This window comes from Trachurus trachurus (assembly GCF_905171665.1).
Source record: "Trachurus trachurus genome assembly, chromosome: 17".
NCBI lineage: Eukaryota > Metazoa > Chordata > Actinopteri > Carangiformes > Carangidae > Trachurus > Trachurus trachurus.
Window position 1 is genome coordinate 6,520,576 of NC_139900.1, and position 22,523 is coordinate 6,543,098.

The 22,523-nt window shown below is 44.7% G+C and overlaps 1 protein-coding gene across 4 annotated transcripts in view; it reads left to right on the plus strand.

The window, feature by feature from the left end:
• The window catches only part of LOC311001078 (nuclear receptor coactivator 2-like), a 68,995-nt gene that overhangs the window by 35,542 nt on the left and 10,930 nt on the right, over window positions 1-22,523 (plus strand). For 3 of the 4 annotated variants that reach the window (XM_083992041.1, XM_083992040.1, XM_083992043.1), the window contains 12 exons: window positions 2,307-2,410; window positions 4,188-4,365; window positions 5,242-5,430; window positions 7,576-7,674; window positions 8,244-8,384; window positions 8,485-8,632; window positions 12,161-13,292; window positions 19,803-20,070; window positions 20,864-21,082; window positions 21,503-21,667; window positions 22,068-22,173; window positions 22,298-22,481. In XM_083992041.1, the coding sequence (XP_083848167.1) occupies window positions 2,307-2,410; window positions 4,188-4,365; window positions 5,242-5,430; window positions 7,576-7,674; window positions 8,244-8,384; window positions 8,485-8,632; window positions 12,161-13,292; window positions 19,803-20,070; window positions 20,864-21,082; window positions 21,503-21,667; window positions 22,068-22,173; window positions 22,298-22,481 (2,933 nt within the window). The remainder of the gene's footprint in view (window positions 1-2,306; window positions 2,411-4,187; window positions 4,366-5,241; window positions 5,431-7,575; window positions 7,675-8,243; window positions 8,385-8,484; window positions 8,633-12,160; window positions 13,293-19,802; window positions 20,071-20,863; window positions 21,083-21,502; window positions 21,668-22,067; window positions 22,174-22,297; window positions 22,482-22,523) is intronic. The other variant, XM_083992042.1, reaches the window with a different exon arrangement.

The window sequence follows — 22,523 nt, forward strand, 5'->3', positions numbered from 1 at the left end:
CAGATACACACACACACAGCTGTCTGCTCAACTTCAGGAACACATTGTTTTCCAGCAGCCACGATATTGAACTGATGAGGTGGATGAACTGTGTGCAACAAATTAAAGTTCACGTGACTGTCATTCCCAGGTGTACGGGGGATGATATTTTCATTATTGATTAATTTGCAGTGAAATAAAACCAAGAAAAGAAGCACATCTATACATTTACAGTAAAAAGTTGGAACGAGGGATTATTTGTTATTTTTCCATTTGTGAAACTACTTACTATTGATAATGAATGGGTTTTGACCATTTAATTAATTAATTAATTGATGGATTGTTTGATCTTTCCTATGTGCTTCAGTGCTGCACTGAACTGGATAAACTGTCCATAAACTGCCTATAACAACTATAGTGACAAGTATCTGTCTGTTTTGAATTTGCAGCAGTATAATGAACAGCCATCAGTAGCTGTTCTGTTTTTTTTATTTTATTTATTTATTTTATTTTCATTCAGTCCAGTTTGTTCAGGCTGGGCTGCTGGTCGAGGTATCGGCTTTTAGCTGTTGGCCGGAGGCACAGGGTTCAGAGAGCTAATGAGCTGTGCATTTGTGAAAAAAAAACAAAAACTGCAGACTGGAGCATATGCAAAAACTAAGCTGTTCATAGGCAACAACTGTACAGTGAGTGCAAAAAAACTTCCTTTAAGTGCATGTTCATCACATTTCTACACATCGACTCCACTCTTCTTCTTCTTCTTTTTTTTCATTGTTTTTCATCTCTGTCCCCTGGAAAAACCTGCTAAAGTCACACAAAATCACTTTGAGGCAAATGTTGTTAATTACAAAAAAAAAAGCGCGCACTGCGACTTTAATACCCTTCAGCCTACATGACAGCCACTCCAGGCTGCGCAGTGACAGGGTTTAAGGGCTGATGACTCTGTACAGCTCTGGTCCCACAACAGGAATGTGAGCTATGTGGCCTAATGGGGCCATGGGAGGCTTAACAGTGCAGTGGTACAGAGACCGGCCTCTAATATGGCTATAAATGTGTGTAATGTAGCGCACATTAGCTCTGCCATACCTGCTTCCCATGGCATCCCAGTGCACTCGAACCTGCGGGGTTTAACGGCCCGCTGCTGCAGGGAGACTTTGGGGTGCACTGGAGTTTGCATTAGTGTAACGCAAGCCCAACGTTAAAGGGATAGTTCAACGTTTTGGCAAATTGGCCCATTGCCATAATCGCTATAGTCATAGCAGTGGGTTTGTTACCTTTATTTGTCGGTGCAAGCAATTTTTTTTAGAGCTACGCTACAGAGGCTAATGGGATTTCTTGGTTTCCCTCATCAAACTCATCAAATACACAATCCAACAACTCCACAATGCTCTGGTGGACAAGTTGTGACCTGCACTATCACCACGCTATGAGATAATAACACAACGTTACCAGACAGAGTTGTTTTAGAGGTAAATACAGAGACTGCTTGCTGAAAAACTGTCCTTGAAGGCAACACGCATCAGCAGTTTTGCATGAATTTCCCTCTAAAACAACTCTGTCTGGTAACGTTCTGTTATTATCTCATAGCGTGGTGAATGTGCAGGTCACAACTTGTCCACCAGAGCGTTGTGGAGTTGTTGGATTGTGTATTTGATGAGGGAAACCAAGAAATCCCATGAGCCTCCGTAGCATAGCTCTGAGCAGCTCACCGCTCTGCTCCGCCGTTCTAAAAATAGCTTGCACCGACAATTAAAGGTAACAAACCTACTGCTACGACTATAGGGATTATGGCAATGGGCCAATTTCAATTTGCCAAAATGTTGAACTATCCCTTTAACAGTGAGTGAGGGTGAATATAATCAGCGGAAGGTCCTCGTGTACATGGAAATGAGTGAATGAGTGGGTGTGTTTTCTTTTCTTTTTTTGCCTGAAGCCGACATCATCACATAAACAACGTCGTCAGTGTTTTCTGGGAAAAGAAAATACTTGAAAAGAGGCCGAGCTGCGACGCCACAGCTTCATGTTCCAGGAAGACAAACACACATTGTGTCAGAAACATCCAGTCATTTACTTCAGTGGAGCCGAATCCTTTTTTTTTTTTTTTAATGTTTTTGATGTTCAGTCTTGAACTTCTGACGCGACCTTTCACCACATCATCAATGAGTCAATGAATTCCTTCAAACACATTGTGAAAGTGTTTTGTTTATTCTTTTAAATGTGGGTTGTTTTTTGTTTTTTTTTACCGGGACATCCTGTTTCCGTTTCTTGTTTTCTTTTTCTTTCTTTTTTTTTTAATCCCATTTTTCCGTTTTGTCGTCTTTTCACAGACAAAGCTCCGGTGGCCGATGATGAGGAGGTGCAGAAGGCCGACGTCTCCTCCACAGGTCAAGGCGTCATTGATAAAGATGCTCTCGGGCCCATGATGCTGGAGGTGGGTTCAATATTCTACACTTTTCTTTTCTTTTATTTGAAGCATTGATCCGTAGGAAGATGTATTTTAGGAACCAAAAAACATCTCAGTGTTGTTTTCCATCCTTGTTTTTTTTTTCCATCTCCTCATATTATGAGTCTAATAATTAACAGTTTGGCAAATTGCACTCGCAAATATAGCCTAAAATAGGTTTACCATTATAACTTTTGCCTTTTTAAAACCTTTAAAGATCCCATATTTTACATTTCTCCTGTGTTTTGTTTGATGTGCTGATCCTTAAGAAGATATATTTGTAGTTTTAAGAACCAAATCCATGTGAGTGTAGTTTCTCTGGAGCTCTAGTAAGCTGCAGGCCGGTGTCAACCAATCAGAGGAGAGAAGGCTCTCTGAGCCTCTCTTCTGATTGGCTGTGTGTTTTCTCAATGATTGACAAACAGAGCAGATTTGAGGTTAAATATTTATAGAAACCAAATCCTGCAAAGTGTTGGATGGTGGGTCCAGGTGGTGAGGGGGCGGGGCTTTGTTGTGACATCACAAAGTGACAGGAAGTCCTGACGGCTGGTTTGTTTTAAGGCTCAGTTTCTGAATACACACTGTGTGCATTATTTCTCTGTGGACTGAGGCTTTGATACTCTCACAGTATTAACATAGAAACCTACTTTATAATAGAAACATCCACCTTTTTTTTTTTAGACCATGGGTCCTTTAATTGAATAACTGCGTGTGTCTGTAATACGAGAAAGAGAGAGAGAGAGAGGGATTGTGGGAAAGTGCCAAAACACCAGAAAGGAAAGGGCTGCAAAGTGTTTCACACATGTTGTCGTTTGAAACACAATTAGAGCGTCCCTCTGACTTTAAATGGTGTTGCACTCGCCGGTGACGCAGAGAGATAAGAGTTCCCCCGGCTAGCGGCAGTGGCGTCATGAAGCCTACATTAGTGTGTGTGTCTGTGTGTGTGTGTGTGTGTTTGTGCAACGGGTGTGTGGTGACGTATAACATGGGACCCAATGAGGTATAAATACCTTACTGAAAAGCCAGATTAGAATAGGAGAGGAGGAGCCTGGCCACACACACACACACAGCACACACACACACACACACACAACACAACACACAACACACACACACACATGCAGGATAAATTTAGCTTTCATCAGCTGTAATATTGGCCGAGGTGTCTGTCTGTTTGGAGTCTAAAAGATAAACATCGTTGGAGCCAAAGAGCGTTTTCTATTGAGTTTTATTCTGCTGTGCTGCGGCCGGCTGCACACCAGCTGGGCTGATAAGCAGGCAGACTTACAGTAGGAGGCTTGTGTGGACATGTGGCAGCAGGCTAAAGGACAAATCACAGTCTGTACATAGTATACTGTAGGTGGAAAATGCTGAGTTGACGGGAGTGAAAGAACGGAAAAATCACGCACACATACACATGCACATGCACATGCCAACACCTTGTATTATGACGGTTGTACCCGCATTTTATTTTGAAAGGGGTCGACTCGAGACACATTTTGTTTCACTTTTGTTTCAGAGTTTAATCAGCGTTAGATAAAAAGCTTTAATGAACTCTAATTAACATCCAATCACTTTCACTTTCTCTCCTTCGTGTTCACGTCCTCTAATCTCCCTCTACCTCATCTTCCTTTATTCTCCTTTCTTCCTTTTCCCTCTCCTCTTTCCTCCCCACCTCTCCTTTTCTTCTGGCTTTCCCTTCATCCTTCCCTCCCTCCCTCTCTCCCTCCCTCCACCCTTCGTCTTCCTCCGCTCCCCCTTTCAGGCCCTGGACGGCTTCTTCTTCGTGGTCAACATGGACGGCAACATCGTGTTTGTGTCGGAGAACGTCAGCCAGTACCTCCGCTACCAGCAGGAGGAGCTGATGAACACCAACGTCTACAACGTGCTGCACGTCGGAGATCACGCCAAGTTCATCAAGAACCTCCTGCCTAAGAGCCTGGGTAGGATTTTACACATAAACACATACATGTATATACTTTTGATGTATCTCTTTGATGTTTCTCTTTCTTTCTTTCTAGTTTAGTTTTATATGCCCCTATTCATTTATATATATACTGTATATTCTAGATTTGTATTCTAGATTTGGAGACTGTCTTAAATGTTTATCGGCTGCAACGAGAAACGTAATTTCAATCCTCTGTACAGTTTGTCCTGTAGAAGTGACAATAAAACTGGCTTAGACTTTTTTGGCTTTAATGTCGGAGGAAAAAGAAGAAAGCTCACGCACATCCAAAATGTAGCCAGGTGCTGAGTCCAGGAAGGTAAAGCGACAAAAAGGAGGGAACTCGCCACACTGTATTCTCCCAAAATGTTCAATAATTTATTAGAGGATTACATAATATAAGGAGAAGGACAACGTTTCGAGCGTTTGGCTCTTCGTCAGGTCAGTCAATTAGAGCAGTTGCTTTCAGGTGTCCTTCAAATGGTTTTCCAAGATCCACCCATGGAAGAGGTCATAAGGAATCCATAGTGAAACGATACAAGGTCCATAAATCTTCATTGGCATTGCAAGTATTAAAATGGACATATGTAGGTCGTCATATTTGATGAGAGTAAAGTAGGTGTGGATAATATCTACAAAGAAAAAATACATATAAAACGGCAAAAATAACTTGTTTTATCAAAAAGACACATGTCTCTGTTTCCAAAGGAAAAAAATATATATATAAGGGGTTCCCTTTCCCTAAGAAATAAGGTAAAAGATTTATACAAAAAAGTTTTGTCGGAGGTCCATGAGTGTTGTGAATGTTGTTATCCATATTTTTTCTGCGTCACTTCTCATATATATTTGTTCGTCGTGTCTTCGTCTCGTCCAGTGAATCATCGGAGCGGCGACTCGTCCAACAGGAACAGCCACACCTTTAACTGCCGCATGCTGGTCAACCCTCATGCCGACGGCGAAGCCCGGCCGGCGTCGGAGCAGCCGGACGCGTCGCAGCAGAAGTACGAGACCATGCAGTGTTTCGCCGTGTCCGAACCCAAGTCCATCAAAGAGGAGGGCGAAGGTACCGACTCATACGTCTCTACGCCAGCTGTTCCTTTTTTTTATTTGTTTTATTCAATCTTTATAGGTTTTTATTGCTATCTTGACCCATTCTTTTCTTCTTTAACGTTTCCCTCTCCTCCAGCCTTTCTCCCTCCTCGTCTTTATTGATTGATAGATAGATTGATTTGTTTATTTAAAGCAGAAGTAAGTGATATATATGTGTTAATATAAGTCTTAAATAGTTATATCTTCCGACAGCAATCACTTACATAGAGTGTTTGGACTGAAACACGGGTCTCTCAGTCCCTCTGCTCTGCTCTGAGCCGAAGAGAAAACATTTCTCGTATCCTACAGTTTTTATCCAATGAGGAGAGAGAACGGCATGCAGGGCTGTGTGTGCAGCCAAGGGACGCCGTGAATGTGGTGACGTAGCGACGAGGACTGTTATGGTGCGTTCAAGGAAACTCGTATTTTTCCGACCGTGAAGTGGTACCAGTTCAATCTGGTACGAGTTCACCGGTCGGAAGTTACGAGTGGCCGTTACAGTGACTTTCACCGGTAAAACAGGTCGGAAAAACACGAGTGGGTTGCCTGGAACGCTACAAAGTCGTAAGTTGTGACTTGAAGCTGTAATTTACGATTTCAAAAGCCTGCCTGGAACGCAGCATTAGCCAAAACGACCGGACCACTCACTTCTGCTTTAAGTGTCATGCAAGACCCTAGACAATATAAATAAATACATTCAAAGATGGCGAACAAGTCTACTCATAAATATCTGTCCATAGACTCATGCAACAACATTTTTTGCATTAACAGGCAGTTTTTTAAAAGAACCAAAACTATAATAGTAAATAGTTTAATGTAGGACATACTGTTCACTGCTTTTTCAATAATCTCTTTGTCTCTCTGTGTTGCCGTCGTTGTCTCTATGCCCCTCCACTCCACCCCCCCGCCCCCTTTTTTGTGCATTTCTCTCCGTTATCTCCTTCTGTCTCCTAACTTCCTCTCTTTTCTTGACTTTCTGTCACTTTCCCATCACTCTCTCCATCCCCCATCTTCTACTCTCTTGTGTCCTGTCCTCCTTTCATCACCACTCCCCTCCACTTTTCCCTCCCCATCCATTGGGAGAGACTAATTAGTGTGTGGCACTTTGTCATCTTCCCATCTTGTTCTATCACACACACACACACACACATACACACACACACACACACACAAGGGAAAAGAGTCTTTCTGGCACTCTAATTTTAGACGTCTGACAACCAGATATTGTGCCAATCTCTCCCCTGACAGGAGGAGGATGTCTGCCGGACAGACTGAGAGCTGCAGGTTGAGGCTGAGCTTTACGGTGGCGGCTTTTAGATCGAAGCTTTGACTCAGACTCGCAGCCTCGAGTCGAAAGTTGCTGCTCTGCTCATTAAATATGTTTTTTTTTTTTTTTCACCACTGAGGTGATAGTTAATGATGGTGTTGGACTGGACAGCCTCATATCCACAGGTGTTTTTAATGTTTTCTTAGGTACAGGCGGTGTGGTAGGGAAATAAGAGGGAACCTGTTGCCTTGTGTTGTTTTTAATGAAGCTGCAACAGGTGGAGAGTCACAACAAGACGACTCAAAAGAGAGAGAGGGAAGATGAGCTTGCAGTTTTAATTCAAATACACACAGATAGGAGTTTCACACTGGCAGGGCTCCGGTTCCCAAACCTAATTTTAAACCGGATGGTGCGTTCAGACCTAAAGAAATAACAGGTTCATAACCTTGGTTTTCAAGTGAACCAAAAATTGTTGGTTCTTCCCTGCGAACCGTTACATCATCAGTGTGCGTGTCTTATTCTATCTAGGCTGTGAAAGACGAGCAGGAAGGAGGAGGAGAAAGCAGCGACTCGCAACATGGAGAAAGAAATGTTTGGTGCCGATTTGGGCAAATACAGAATTTCAAGAAAAGCTAGAAAGCAGCACAAGGAAGAACAAGTTGTATGAATTTCCCTTTGGGGCTTAAAATATTAAAGTAATTCTTATCTTTGAACTCTGGGAAGAGATGGTCAAGGCCACCAGACCACATAATTAATCAACTTAAAAAGAAACAGAAGAAGGAACAGAGATGGCAAAAAAGCAAAAAAATTGCCGCTGTTGTGTTTACTGTACTTCTACTACTTCTTTTTCAGATTTTCAGTCTTGTCTCATCTGTGTGGCCCGACGAGTCCCCGTCAAGGAGCGACCTGTGCCCACATACGAGAGCTTCACCACGCGGCAGGACCTTCAGGGTACGTCTCTTACGTTACGTTACGTTACGTTACGTTACGTTACGTTACGTTACGTTACGTTACGTCTTATCTGTGGAAACCAAATGTGGTAACACTTTACTTGAATAGGTATTCATAAGATTGACATAAAACTGTCATAACCATGACATAACAGCTGTCATAAACATCAATGAATACTTATGACAGCTGTCGTTAAGTGTCATTCGGTAAGTTATGTCACTTTTGATGCAAAGTTGACATTATTTGAGATGTTTTTGTTATGAGAACTTGACATAATCTTTAAAGTTTGGCAATTAGGTCTGCTATGACAGTTTAAATTGTCTTTATGTCAAGTTGTCGGATCAAAAACATCTCAAACAATGTCAACTTTGCATTAAAAGTGACATAACTTATCGAATGACACTTAACGACAGCTGTCATAAGTATTCATTGATGTTTATGACAGCTGTTATGTCAATCTTATGAATACCTATTCAAGTAAAGTGTTACCCAAAGAGTCAGCGTGATGCCGCCTGCTGCTCACTGACCTATCGTAAGGTTTAACTCGTCCCCTGCTCTCCCCTGTCCAGGTAAGATCACGTCGCTGGACACCAGTCTGCTGCGGGCGTCCATGAAGCCGGGCTGGGAGGACCTGGTCCGCCGCTGCATCCAGAGGTTCCACCTGCAGAACGACGGAGAGATGTCCTTCGCCAAGAAACACCATCAAGAAGGTGACTGTCTGAACCCAGAGGGAGGAGTCACGCGTTGACCGTCCCTGTAAACCGTCTCCTCGTCCTGACTCCTGTCTCCTTCCTGTTTCCTGTTTCCCAGTGTTGAGGAACGGCCACGCGCTCAGCCCCATGTACCGCTTCTCCCTGGCGGACGGAACCATCGTGTCGGCTCACACCAAGAGCAAGCTGGTCCGATCTCCAGGCACCAACGAGCCGCAGCTCTACATGTCACTGCACATCCTGCACAGGTAACAGTGATTTATTTAAAGGGGCACTAATATGCTTTTCCAGCTTTTCAGAGTTATAAATAAGTTGGATACTTGTTCAGGGTATCTGCGGGGTCTTGAAAAGTATTAAAAGGTGATAAATCAATTTTGGGAAAATTAAGACCCTTAAAAAGTATTAAAAAGTCTTTTCACGACTTTATAAAGTCTTAAATTGTGAAGGTATTTTTTCTGAATTAGCTGTCCAAGAGTTTGAGTCCTAAAAAACATTGTGAAAGTGTGTGAATTTATTCATTTTATTAAAGAACAAGATTGTTGTTTTGGTTTTTTGAGAGTGGAGCAATGTTTTTTTTTATTCTTTTTTATTATAAACTTTGCCTTTGATTTATTATCCCAGCCTATTTTGAATACTGTTGTATCATAGTGGTCTACAGTCTTTATCACAAACTAGAACTGTTAAGTTAAAAGTGTCACTGATGTAAATGGTTACAGCTTGAAGTGGTGGTGAGGTACTGAAAAATATTGAGACGGTCTTGAAAAAGTCTTAAAAAGGTATTAAAATTAACTTCAAGATTCCTGTATAAACCCTGTTGTTCTAGAGGACGTGGAAGTGCCATATCATGAGGTACGTAGGTGTGTGTTGAACGTTCAGGCTGCAAACACTCAAGTTTGGAGAGTTTTTTCTAAAGTCTCATTTTTTGACATGTCACAGGTTTAGCGGAAGTTCAGCTGGCCGCCTGGCTCCAGCTTAATTTGCAGACTTTTAGTAGCAGGTCGACGTCACATCCAACCGTACGATGATAATACAGTAATATGAGATGTGGTGAAATTTAGCGTTTACCATTCAGAGACGGAGGTTCAGACTGCGTGTGTTTTTGTTGTGTGGGTGCAAGGCGTACGGTTGTATGGATGGAGTTGAAACTTTTAGCATATTAAAGGTATTCAGAAAAGAAAATGGATTTTGAGCCCACTGTGGGTCTTAACAGTAGTGTAATAATAACTCATCAGACTTTGTGCAAAATTCTATTTTCAAGTAAATCCGGGGTGAAAGTGGGGCAGTTTCTTTCCGCATTGGATAATGGAGGCGCACGGATTATGCGTCACGTTGCTCACAATATTGGATCCGTCATCCGTCAATCAAACGTCTGAGACAACACACACACACCGAGCTCGGTCTCGCCCCAACAATTGAATATCCCGCTCGATAACAACCAATCAAATTAGTTTTCCTTACTCAGGTTAACTTGTGCGGCAACTCGTGGAAACTCATAGAAGGAGGCGCAACAAACAGGACAAACGGCCATTTCTGAACACCTTTAAAAACGCAAAAAGAACAGAAATTCGCTTGTTTACTATTTATTGGGAGTGTACAGGAGTAAGGTGTGCAATTTGCACACAAAATGGAAGTGTTGGACATAAATAAATAAAAAGAAAAACGGTAAACAAACACTTATATCTGTGTTTGAAGAGAGTGATGGTGAGTTATAGATCAATTCACTGCATCAAAGAAGAAGTTTGCTCTTTTTGCATCATCCGAGCTTTTACACTTGAAAGGTTTTCATCAAAGCTTTTTTTTTTTTTTTTACTCTTTTACAAACTTCTTTTATTTACTTCTTTTTACTTCTGCCGTGGTTGAGTTCACGGTCGACCAGACAGGTTCGAGTTCCTTCATCACATTCCTCATTTCAATTACATCGAAGCACAGATGTTATTTACAGCACATTTCTCTCCCTGATCTGTGTGTCTATCACATGTTCTCTCTGAGTGTTTGTGGTTTCCCCCTCGTTTGGACCTCGGGTTTGTGTATGTGTGTGTGTGTGTGTGTGTTGGTGGGGGGGGTGGGGGGTCACGGCCCAGAACAAAGGGCCTGTTATTCAGATCTGCCGCCGCATGTATAGACCAAAAGTGACACAAGCAGCACCAGCCGGTCCGGTCCACAGAACCTCCGTCGCTCCGTCGCTCCGTCGCTCCGTCTCCTCCCACCACCGGGAGCGACCGGGACTCCGCCAGCGTCCCGCCGCCGCCGCCGTTTGGTATGAGCGCTCCGAGTCAGGAATTGGACGGCGGTCAGAAAACAATGCCAGGACTGTTACCCAGAGCGTCCAGGGATCAATGGCGAGAACTTGGCCTTTTTTTACTTCCACAAGTTTCACATTCAAATTTATCGCTCCAGTATTCAGCACAATGAGAGCTTTGTGTGTTTGCTGTGGGGGCCGAGGCCGATGCATGTTCAAAGCTCTCTCTTCTCTTCTCTTCTCTTCTCTTCTCTTCTCTCTCTGTTACAGCTTCAGGCTTCGTTACAACTCTGTTTTCTCAGTTGTGTACACGGCTTCTGAGCTGCTCCCCGTTTTACTTTATGACGTGACTAATTGACGCTGAAAGAAAAGGCTCTTACTCACTTACTGCTTCTTACTTTACTGACTCCACCACGCTGCCTTTTCACCTCCTTCAGCAGACATTTGCTGAAATTCATGAGCTAGAAGATCACTGGTCTGGATTTTAATAACTTAAAAACAAAAAAACTGTTTTACACTCAACCTGTGAAAGATGACCCAACATTATAAACACAACTCAGCCACGGTTCAAAGAGAAAGAACAACCTAATGGTACCGTATAAGCAGAGGGATTGTCTCCTTATGATGCCAACAAGAAAGATAAAATACAATATATTCTTATTTACTGTCAGTGAGTGACTGATGTTTTCAGTTTCATTGCAGATCGTGTGGTTTGTAAACAACATGAACATGTGATGTTTTCACCCTCCCCTTGTCTTTGTCATGAGAAAATATTAAAATATGCAGGGACATTTAAAGAGGAACTAAGCAGGATTTCTCTGCTACATTTTTTTACCTTAATTAAAAAGTTCCAGAGTAATTGTGATCATTTACTACATGACTTGTGACTTGTTACAGTGAGAACGGAGGCTCTCTGCCTTCCACCTGGCGTCTCACAGCTGAAAACCAACCTTGCAACATCACCTACTGGCCGCCGCCCCGGTGTCCCAGCTCTCGTCTCTGCACACCGCAACACAAATGCGCTCTGTAACCTGTAATTTTTTGTTCATGGCGGTTAAGACTACAAAAATACATGGGCTGTAACATCATATATGTTATGTAACGTTATTCACCGCTCCATTTATTGATTTTTCGCCGGCTTCATTGTAAACAGATGCACATGGGTAAGAGGAGCGTAACCAAAACAGCGGAAAAGCGAGCGGACTTGCATAGTTCCCCTAGCGCGTATTGTCGTAAAGACGCGTTGTCTCTGTCTCTGAGTACTGTAAATCATTTTGTCGGGTGGACCGACCCGACAGCTGCCTCCTGAAGTTAAAGAGTTACACTACTTAGAAACAGCTCATCTTCCCGCCGACGGCCTCATTTGCTGTTGAAGGTCAAACAGAGACATCAGCAGCAGCGAGAGACTTCTGCAAATCCAGTTAAAACTTCTCTGTAGTCGCTTTAAGATAAATCAGTTTTACCCTCTAACCAAAAGAACACCAGTTCAGCCTCATACTGACACCTGTGTGTTGTGTGTTGTGTGTTTTCCTTCCAGGGAGACGGGAGGCAGCATGAGCGCGGACGCATCTGGCGGGCAGGGCATGGTCAAACCGATGACCCCGACCAGCGCCGGCGGCCCCTCCCCTTCCCCCGACACCAGCGCCACGCGGGGCTTCGGGGCCGGCCGCGCCCCCACGCCTCAGGGGAGCAGCCACGCCGCCCTGAAGCTGGGCAGCCCGGCGGCGCAGGGCAGCCCCTCCGTGTCCTCGGGGGTCCAGGGCGCCATGATGTCTCCCCACCGCCAGAGCCCCGGCGTGGCGGCCAGCAGCAGCTGCTGCAGCAGCCCCCGCCTGCCCCAGCATCCCCCCGGCTCCTTCTCCCCCGTGCCCCACCTCCCCTCGCCGGCGTCCGTGGGCAGCAGCACGGGCAACGTCCAAGGGTTCAACTCCCTCAGTGCCCTGCAGGCGCTGAGCCACCGGGTCAGCCAGGGACACGAGTCGCCGGACAGGAAGTCGTCCGGCCTCCAGAGCCCGCTGCACTCCGCCGGCAGCCAGCTGGCCAAGAGCGGCCAGAGCTTAGAGGCCGACTTGTTCGGAGGTTTTGGGGAGCAGCACGACCTGCTGTCCCAGAGCCAGGACGGCGAGCAGGGCGAGGGGAAAGACGGCGACCCCGACGGCTTCGGAGGCAGCGGCGGCATGGGCGAGCTCGGCGACGCCCAGAACCGCCTCCTGAACCCCAAAGGCCACACCAAGCTGCTGCAGCTGCTCACCACCAAGCTGGAGCCGTCCGACCCCGGCTCGCCGACGGGCGACGACCAGAACTGTAAGGGCGGCGGCGGCGCCAACAACTACTCCGCCTCGCTGAAGGAGAAACACAAGATCCTCCACCGGCTGCTGCAGAACAGCACGTCGCCCGTGGAGCTGGCCAAGCTGACGGCCGAGGCCACGGGGAAGGACCCGGTCGGCCCCGAGGCGGCCGCCGCCGACAGCATGGCCGCCCTGGGAGAACTGTGCGTGAAGCAGGAGCCGGGGAGTCCCAAGAAGAACAACGCGTTGCTGCGCTACCTGTTGGACCGGGACGACAACGCGATCCTGGATAAAGCCATTAAGATGGAACCAGGAGAAGGACCAAAGCTGTCCAACGTGAAGACGGAGAAACAGGAAGTGGGCTTCAACATGTCCGACCAGGTCAGTGCTGTTTACAAACATGATTCATTATTTTTGAGGTTTTTTTTGGGGTTATTTCAATGAATCTTCATGAGACAAAATTTTATAACCTTTATTTAAAGGGATAGTTCAACATTTTGGCAAATTGGCCCATTGCCATAATCCCTATAGTCATAGCAGTAGGTTTGTTACCTTTAATTGTCGGTGCAAGCTATTTTTAGAACGGCGGAGCAGAGCCGCGAGCTGCTCAGAGCTACGCTACGGAGGCTTTCTTGCAGTCTGTTATTATCTCACAGTCTGGTGAATGCGCAGGTCACAACTTGTCCACCAGAGTGTTGTGGAGTTGTTGGATTGTGTATTTGATGAGTTTGATGAGGGAAACCAAGAAATCCCATGAGCCTCCGTAGCGTAGCTCTGAGCAGCTCACGGCTCTGCTCCGCCGTTCTAAAAATAGCTGAAAATGTTGAACTATCCCTTTAAACATGGAGATATTTAGGAAGCAACCTCATTTACAATAAAGCCCAGACAAAACACAAAACATTTAAAACATACAATGAGCATATCCGAAATAGCCAAAAAGTAAAAGTAACAAAGATAAATTGAAAACAGAGAAGTCTAAATTAAAATCAGGAGCAGTTGGTGGTAAAATAAGATGCAATTATGGATTTAAATTGTCCTAATGATAAAAGTGTGGCAAGTTTCAGATGGTTTTGCAGAGTGTTGCAGGTTGCAGGTGCAACAGGAAGCAGCGTGAGTCCGTCCTATGATAGAGACTTGCATTAAAAGATACTAAATGGTTAATATAGGATTGTAAAAGGCCATAGAGAGCTTTAAAAATAAATCTAAATAAAAAAATAAATAAAACCCAATGTCTATGGCTGTTAGATAGAGAGAGCCAGTCAACTTTAGAATTATTTATTTCAAGAATAATCTAATAGCTAACAGAGGATTTACTGGTTTGTTATATTCAACATTTTAGCTCATACATAGGAGACACTTTAAGGAAATAAAAACGATCACAGTCAGTGTCCTCTCACTCCGTCGTGGTGCGCGTCAGTGTCAATAACACTGAAGTGTTGTTACAGTAACTCACACTTTCTCCACCTCTTCACTAAAAAAAGAAACTTACTTCCTCTTTAACAAAGTTGTTAACAATCAAACCAGTGACCTCCTCCTCCTCCGCCTGCTAGCTCGCTTCATGCACGATGTGGTAACAAGCAGGGGACCGTCCCGGATTCAGCTGCACGATCGGATCTAATGTGTGGATTTATATTGAAAAAACATTTTTTGTACTCAGCATTTATCTATAAATAAGCACAACATCCCATCACTAAAGCCATTTTTCTGGGATTATTTAATATCTGCACCAAATTTAACGTCAGTCTGTTTTAATAATTGTCCAGTTGCACCAGAAATTTGTTGTCAAAGTCGTGACAAAATAGTTTGAGGCAGAGAGAGAGAGAAAACACACACACATAATGGAGATTCTGTCTTTAGAGTAAATATAAATAATTAGTCCACTTAACGAATCGACATATGGACGACGTGTTTAACAGCTCCTTTAAACACCTCCGAGTGAGAAGCCCAGTAGCTGCAGAGCCGGCGCTGGCCGCTCTGTGATTGGCTGCGTCAGATGTGTGTTGAGTTCCTCTTTAGGCAGCTGATGGCAGGTTGTCAGGAACTGGTCCACTCCCTGAAACACAAGATGCTCTGGCAAAGGATGCACTGGTTGGGTGGTTGGGTGGGGGGAGTGACTGTTTAAAAGCTTAAGCATATGTGTGAGAGTCAGTGTGGGTGAGAAATAAAAAACAGGCGCTTAATAAGTAATAAAGTACTTCATATTCTGTTAAGTGTGTCGCAGTGACAGGAGTTTCTTGTCCATCTGATTGAGTGGATGTTCAAACTTGTGTCTGCTACACATGGAAATTAAATGAAAGCCATTATCCTGCAGACAGAGATTAACCTGTGCAAAACATTCATCAACCCATCGCAGTAATCCATCGTATCCATCCAGGGGCGTAACTTTGGGTTAAACAATGGGGGGCGGGGGGGTTGGATCTCTGCCCATATAAGGAAGTCTGTGTGCATGTGTCCTAATGAGAGGAAGAGTGCAAAACCATTAACTTTGATGAAAGGTCAAGGCTAATTTACCTCTTTACTTTGGCATTGACATATTCGTTACAGTAGTAAAAAGGTGTTTCAGTCATTTACTGTCATTATTTTTAATGCACTAGATAGAAACCAGCTGTCAGCTTAAAGGGATAGTTCAACATTTTGGCAAATTGGCCCATTGCTATAATCCTTATAGTCATAGCAGTAGGTTCGTCACCTTTAATTGTCGGTGCAAGCTGTTTTTAGAACGGTGGAGCAGAGCCACGAGCTGCTCAGAGCTACGCTACGGAGGCTCATGGGATTTCTTGGTTTCCCTCATCAAACTCATCAAATACACAATCCAACAACTCCACAACGCTCTGGTGGACAAGTTGTGACCTGCACATTCACCACGCTATGAGATAATAACACAACGTTACCAGACTGAGTTGTTTTAGAGGTAAATTCATGCAAAACCGCTGATGCACGTTTCCGTCGGGGACAGTTTTTCAGCAAGCAGTCTCTGAATTTACCTCTAAAACAACTCTGTCTGGTAACGTTGTGTTATTATCTCATAGCGTGGTGAATGTGCAGGTCACAACTTGTCCACCAGAGCGTTTTGGAGTTGTTGGATTGTGTATTTGATGAGGGAAACCAAGAAATCCCATTAGCCTCCGTAGCGTAGCTCTGAGTTCAATTAAAGGTAACGAACTATAGACTATAGGGATTATGGCAATGGGCCAATTTACCAAAATGTTGAGCTATCCCTTTAAGACAACAATTCACTTACTAACTTAATCACACGACTATCACCTCCTTTGGACAGTTGTTTTCCTCCTTGTATATGAAGAACCAACGACTTTTTAAATAGTTTGTTGGCTTTGTGGCTCTTTTCATTGGTATCCATCTGCTGCTGGCTTGTCCCACACCTCACACACCTCCTGTGGCTCCACACACACACACACACACACACACACACACACACACAATGACTTCACTTCCTCATGGGTCCGGTCCAGTCCGGTCCAGTCCAGCAGTCTCTGGTATTCGATAGCGCCGTAGCACGTCTCTTCTCCCAGGTAGCGCGGCAAAGTTAGTTTATTGAAAGTGCAGGTGCAGTGACGCAGCGGGAGTTAGCTCCAGGAAAAGGCAGCGGGAGGAGGAGGAGGAGGAGGAGGAGGAGGAGGGAGGGGGATCAGACGCTGGACGGCCTCGGGGACAAAGGCGACCCCCTCCGACCGGCCGCTGTGCCTCCGGCGGCGGTGGAAGGAGGCAGCGGGCTCATCCTGGAGGGGTCGTTGTTCTTTGTAGCATCAGACGAGGCTTTGTTGGACGGAGGTTTTTCAAACTGTTGAAGCCATGCGACGTTCCAGCTCACGGAGCAACGAGGAGGACGTTACTGTTGTTGTTGTGTTGTGTTGTGTTGGCCATGTGTTTGTGTTCACAGTCAGACGTCACTCGCTGCTGCTGACTCCTGTGAGCAGCTCCGACACAGAGAAGTGAAACTAAGATGAGAACTAAGAGAATAAATGAATAAATAAAAACATGAGGATCACAGTTTCTGCTTGTGTTCAATGTGCAGCTGTGTGGTTGTGGGAAAAGAGCAGAAAATCATGTGACTCTGTGTGTGTTGTGTATCCGGGGTGTCCTCATACGTTTTCATTACAGCGTTTGCTTTGTGTGTGAGCAAAGCTAACATGTGACTCTGTGTGTGTGTGTGTATAATGAGTGTAACTGTGTGTAAATATGTGTAGCTGTAAGTGATCACCACTACTGCTCAGTTACTACTTATAGAGACAGATATACAGTACATAGGTTTTGACTTTTACATTCTCCTCTACGATGCGTTCAAAGCCCAGAGAGACTTTAAAGGTGCCACCACCGGTCACATCCAGAGGTGGCCGAGTCTCTGAAAACATCTGGACGCCACAGTCTGCAGCTGCTTTTTAAAGGACAATTCCGAGCAAATTCAACTCGGGGCTGTATGTTCCTGACATTTTAGAAGGAATCTGAAGATTTTCAGTTTAATTGCTCCTGTTTTGCGGTAGTTGTGTCTGTCCCTGCATCCCCACGGCAGCAATGAATGGGAGCGGATTGAAGTTCTGCTGCTTAGGCTGTTTACATCCCTCAAAAGCCGCAGTTTTTTTCCACAGACAGCGTCAGATGGCGACTCAAACATGCACCGAGAAGTTTATTCACTTCAAGCAAGTCAAGAGTTGATATTCCTGTGTTTATGACACAAACGGGAGCTTCCGACTGCACGTGGACACACCGAACTCGTCAACTTGCGCGAGACGCCGCAAGACTTTGAATTAGATTAGATTATATTTCTTTATTTGTACCCACAGGTACATTTGGCTCGCAGTGAGAGACATTCATACAAAACAATACAATAAATAAAAAACAGTAAAATACCTACACAGTTCATCCTCATCCCCATCATCATTCTATGCTGCCTCATAATAGATCCGATTTTTTTATTTTGAAGTAAATAAACTTCTGGGTGCATGTTTGAGTCGCCACCTGACGCTGTCTGTGGAAAAAAACTGCGGCTTTGAGGGATGTAAACAGCCTAAACAGCAGAACTTCAATCCGCTCCCATTCATCGCTGCCGTGGCGATGCAGGGACAGACACAACTACCGCAAAACAGGAGCAATTAAACTGAAAATCTTCACATTCCTTCTTTTAGACCTAAAATGTGAGGAAAATACAGCCCCGAGTTGAATTTGCCCGGAATTGTCCTTTAAAGCTTTAAAGTTATTTGCTCATAGATTTCATATTCTGCCTCCTTGACGTCATGATGTTCAGGTTGCGCTTCCTGCACCGAACACCGGCCTCGCTGCATCTGCTGCACAAACAACCAGAGCACTGAGCCTGATACGTTCTCCCTGCACAGACTGGACTTTGGAAAAGGTTTGAGGGGGGGACGTGTCCCTCGTAGACGATGCCCTTGATGTGTGGCAATATTGTGGTCACTTTGTGTGTGTGTGTGTGTGTGTGTGTGTGTGTGTGTGCTCGGTCTAAACAGAGCTGTGACTCTGTCTTATTGTACATCACACATGACCTCATTAGTGCCGGCAGTTTATTTTTAGGTCCTCCTCTATTCATCTGTCCAACGGCCGCAGGAAACCGTCCCTGTCAGTGGTGTATGTGTGTGTGTTAGTGTGTGGGGGTGTGTGTGTGTGTGTGTGTGTGGCAGGTTAAATTACACCGAGGGGAGTTCTCAGTTTCTTTCAAAGTTGTCATCAGAAGTGATTCTACACGTTTACATGTTCATTATATACATTCACATCTTAGGTTTAGTTTTCTTTTTTCTTTTTTTTTGTCTCACTCTTGATCCACAGCATTATTAATGTCCACATTATATACATTACATATACACATTTATATAAATATAAGCAGGATTATTAGATATTTCTGTGTGGAAATTCCATCTGAGGAACTTCTGAGGAAACCCTCCAATAGAACTTGAAATGGTTTCGTTTTGTTTTCTTCTTTTTTCTGAATGTAAAGCTTCCCCTTTTTTTTTTAATCGTTATTTGGCAAAAATGGCTTCATCACCTAAGAAGCTGCATTTTACTTTCACTTTTCTCTGTGACATTCGAAGCCCGGTCCCCGGCAGCAGGAATAGAAAGTTTTGTTTGATCACAGCAGAACTGTTTGGATGAAGCATCAGTTGCAAGTTGAAAATCCATCCTCGTGTGTTAGTGGATACTGAAACATTCACTTTAATTTTTTAATGGTTAAGAACAGAAGAAATTCCCGCACACTGTTAACCTGCATAGGGTCTTTAATCCTGGACAAAGCAGCGTTTTGGTCGATACGACCTTCGTCAGGTGGAGTTGAGGCATGAGTACAAAAAAACACACCAATATTATCCAATTAAAAGCAAGTTGATGAATCACTGCAAGCTGTGTGTGATTATCAGGTGAGTAGAATATAACTTTAAAGGGACAAGTCACCATAAACCAGTGGTTCTCAACCTTTTTTGGCCCATGACCCCATTTTGTTATCACAAATTTCTGGCGACCCCCGTCAATCAAGATTCGCCAGCACAGATTTTCTATGTTGCATTTTATTTTAACTCGATTTGATAAAGTGAAAGTATAGCATACAGTGTGGTGTTTTTTTAAAAAGAATAATAATTAGTCAATTAGTAGAAATATCATGCAACCCCATTTGAATTCCAGGCGACCCCACGTGGGGTCCTGACCCCAAGGTTGAAAAACACTGCCATAAACAGAAAGTTGTCACTATCAGAATCATCTGGATCAAAAAATTGCTAAAAATGAAACAAAACATAAAAAAGACTTGAGGCATTGAAGTTTTTAATGGTAGATTTTTTTTTACAAACAAGTCCATAGTCCTGTAGCAGCCGACTGGTTCTGGTTCTGATGTTGGTCTCATTTCTGAACCCTGTTTCTTGTTGCTGATTCCAGACCAGTGAGCTGGACGACCTGCTGGAGGACCTGCGGAGCGGCGGCCAGCAGCAGCAGCAGCAGCAGCAGCTGTTCGGAGGCCAGCAACCGGCCAAAGGACCGTCCTCCTCCTCATCCTCCTCTTCATCCTCTGTGCCGCCCGGTTCCTCCGTGGACAAACAGACCATCATCAGCGACATCCTGCAGATGGCCGATGGCAGCGGTGGTGGTGGCGGTGGTGGCAGCCCCCCCGGCCAGCACAGAGCCTTCCCCCCCGTCAGCCCTGCAGGTACGTCAGATTCACTCCGTCAGTCTGAGGGTTTATGCGTCTTAAAGGGATAGTTCACCCAAAATTGAAATTTCACTCGTTATCTACTCACCCTCATGTCGACTAAGGGCTGGGAGAAGTTTCAGAGTCCTCCGTGGCTTCTCTGAGTTACAGGGGGTCTCGGCGTAGCAGTGCATGTCCATATAACGGTTGCAAATGGATACCAACTGTCTTCGTAACAAAAAGACACACCAAAAAACATCCAAATACCTCCATGCTGCTCGTATGTAATGTCCGTCTTGTACTGAAGCCCCGAAATGCGAAATTGTTCCGAAAAAAATTAAATTAGTCTATTTTTCAAGCTTGATTTGTAGTGGAAGCTTCTCGAAGCTCCTCTTCCCGGTTCGTCAAATTTGGACAAACTGGGAAGAGAAGCTTCCGCTACAAACAAGCTTGAAATATAGACTTGTTTAATTTTTTTCGGGACAATTTCGCTTTTCGGGGCTTCAATACAAGACGGACATTACATACGAGCAGCATGGAGGTATTTGGATGTTTTTTGGTGTGTCTTTTTGTTACGAAGACAGTTGGTATCCATTTGCAACCGTTATATGAACATGCACTGCTACGCCGAGACCCTCTGTAACTCAGAGAAGCCACGGAGGACTCTGAAACTTCTCCCAGCCCTTAGTCCACATGAGGGGGAGGAGATCATGAGTGAAATTTCAATTTTGGGTGAACTATCCCTTTAAAGCGAGTCCAGTTGGACAGAATCTCTGTAAAGACGCCCTCTTGTCTTCCTCCGTCCCGGCAGGTTTCGCCGGCGTCCGGCCGGGCCAACCAGGCCGAGCCCCTCCGCCAGGCCGCAGCATGTCTCTGGACGGCAGCATGGGCCCCAACCCCAACGCCCCCAGGCCGTTCCCCCCGCAACACAGGAACAACGGCCCCTACGCTCTGATGCAGCAGCAGCAACAGCAAGGCATGATGGGAAGTCACGCAGGCATGACCAACCAGGCCGCAATGGGCAACGCAGGTGAGGCAGAAAGAGAAGTGACGTCCTCTGATTCTTAAAGGGGGCGTGTTATGGAAATATCACTTTCTGAAGGCTCTGTAACATATATTTGGCCCCTAAAATGTGAGAATTGACAAAAAAATCGATAATTTTCAGGCTCCTGAGGTTAAAATCCATGTGGTTTTACCAGCTCTTCCCTCAGTTGTCTGACAATGATGTACTTAGTTTTCGAATTTGCATAATACCACCCCTACCTGTGAGTACAGGTACCTGTAGAGGGGGCGGGGGCCTGGTGAGCAGTGGTTCATTAGCATTTAAAGGGACAGACACTGAAACCAGGCGTTCTGAACAGGGCTGTTTGGAGAGGATGAATAGGGGCAGAACATGTCTCCTTTAAAAGTGACTGAAAAACACTAAACTAATTGTTTTCTTTTGAACCAGGCATGATGAACAACGGGGCGATCCACAGGCTGCAGCAGGCATGGGGCCCCCAGGGGCCGATGATGGGCCAGGGCATCGGACCTGGTCGCATGGTCCCCAACATGAACACTGCAAGAGGCCCGCCCGTGTCCAGAGCCATGGTCAACATGCAGATGATGGGCAACGGTGAGGAGGGAGGAAGGGAGGGAGGAAGGGAGGGAGGGAGGGAGGGAGGGAGGGAGGGAGGAAGGAAGGAAGGAATCAGAAATACTTTATTGATCCTCGGAGGGAAAGTTTTCTTTGTTGCAAATAAAACTCCTGAATAAAAAGAAAATCAATCGAAATATATAAATATTACGAAAATAAAAAGCAGAATAAAAGTAGAATTAAATAATATTTTTAAAAAATAGAATAAATATAGAAAATATAATGAATGAATGAATGAATAGATTAATTTGAATGTGTCTAAAAATTAAAAAAAAAAAAAAGTATATACGTATATATATAAATTTCACAAATGTACAATTTACAGTTAGTAGGAAGGAAGGAAAGTCTACAACACTTGTTTTGTTTTTTTCCTTCTCAGAGATGGAGATGGCAACGCCCCCCTACCCTCAGCAACAAGTTCCGCCCAATCAGACTGCGCCATGGCCCGACCGAATGATGATGGATCACTATGGAAACCAAAGCAGGTAAAACCGTCATTTCATCCTGAAGCAGCTGATGAAATAAAAAGAGGGCATCGAACCCGTGGCCCTCGAGTCTCGAGTCCTGACGGTAACAGCCAGCGTCTCTCTCTCTCTCTCTCTCTCTCAGGCCTCCGTACGGCGTTCCCCAGGAGGACGGGATGGGATGCTGCGGCTCGGGACACGAGGGTCCGCCCGACGAAGGCGCCCTGCTGAACCAGCTGTGCTCGGTGCTGAAGGACTACGAGGGCCTGGAGGAGATCGACAAGATGCTGGGAATCCCCACGCTGGCCGGACAGGTGAGGACGAACATGGTCAGTTCATTTATTATCTATTTTTATTTATTTATTTGGTGG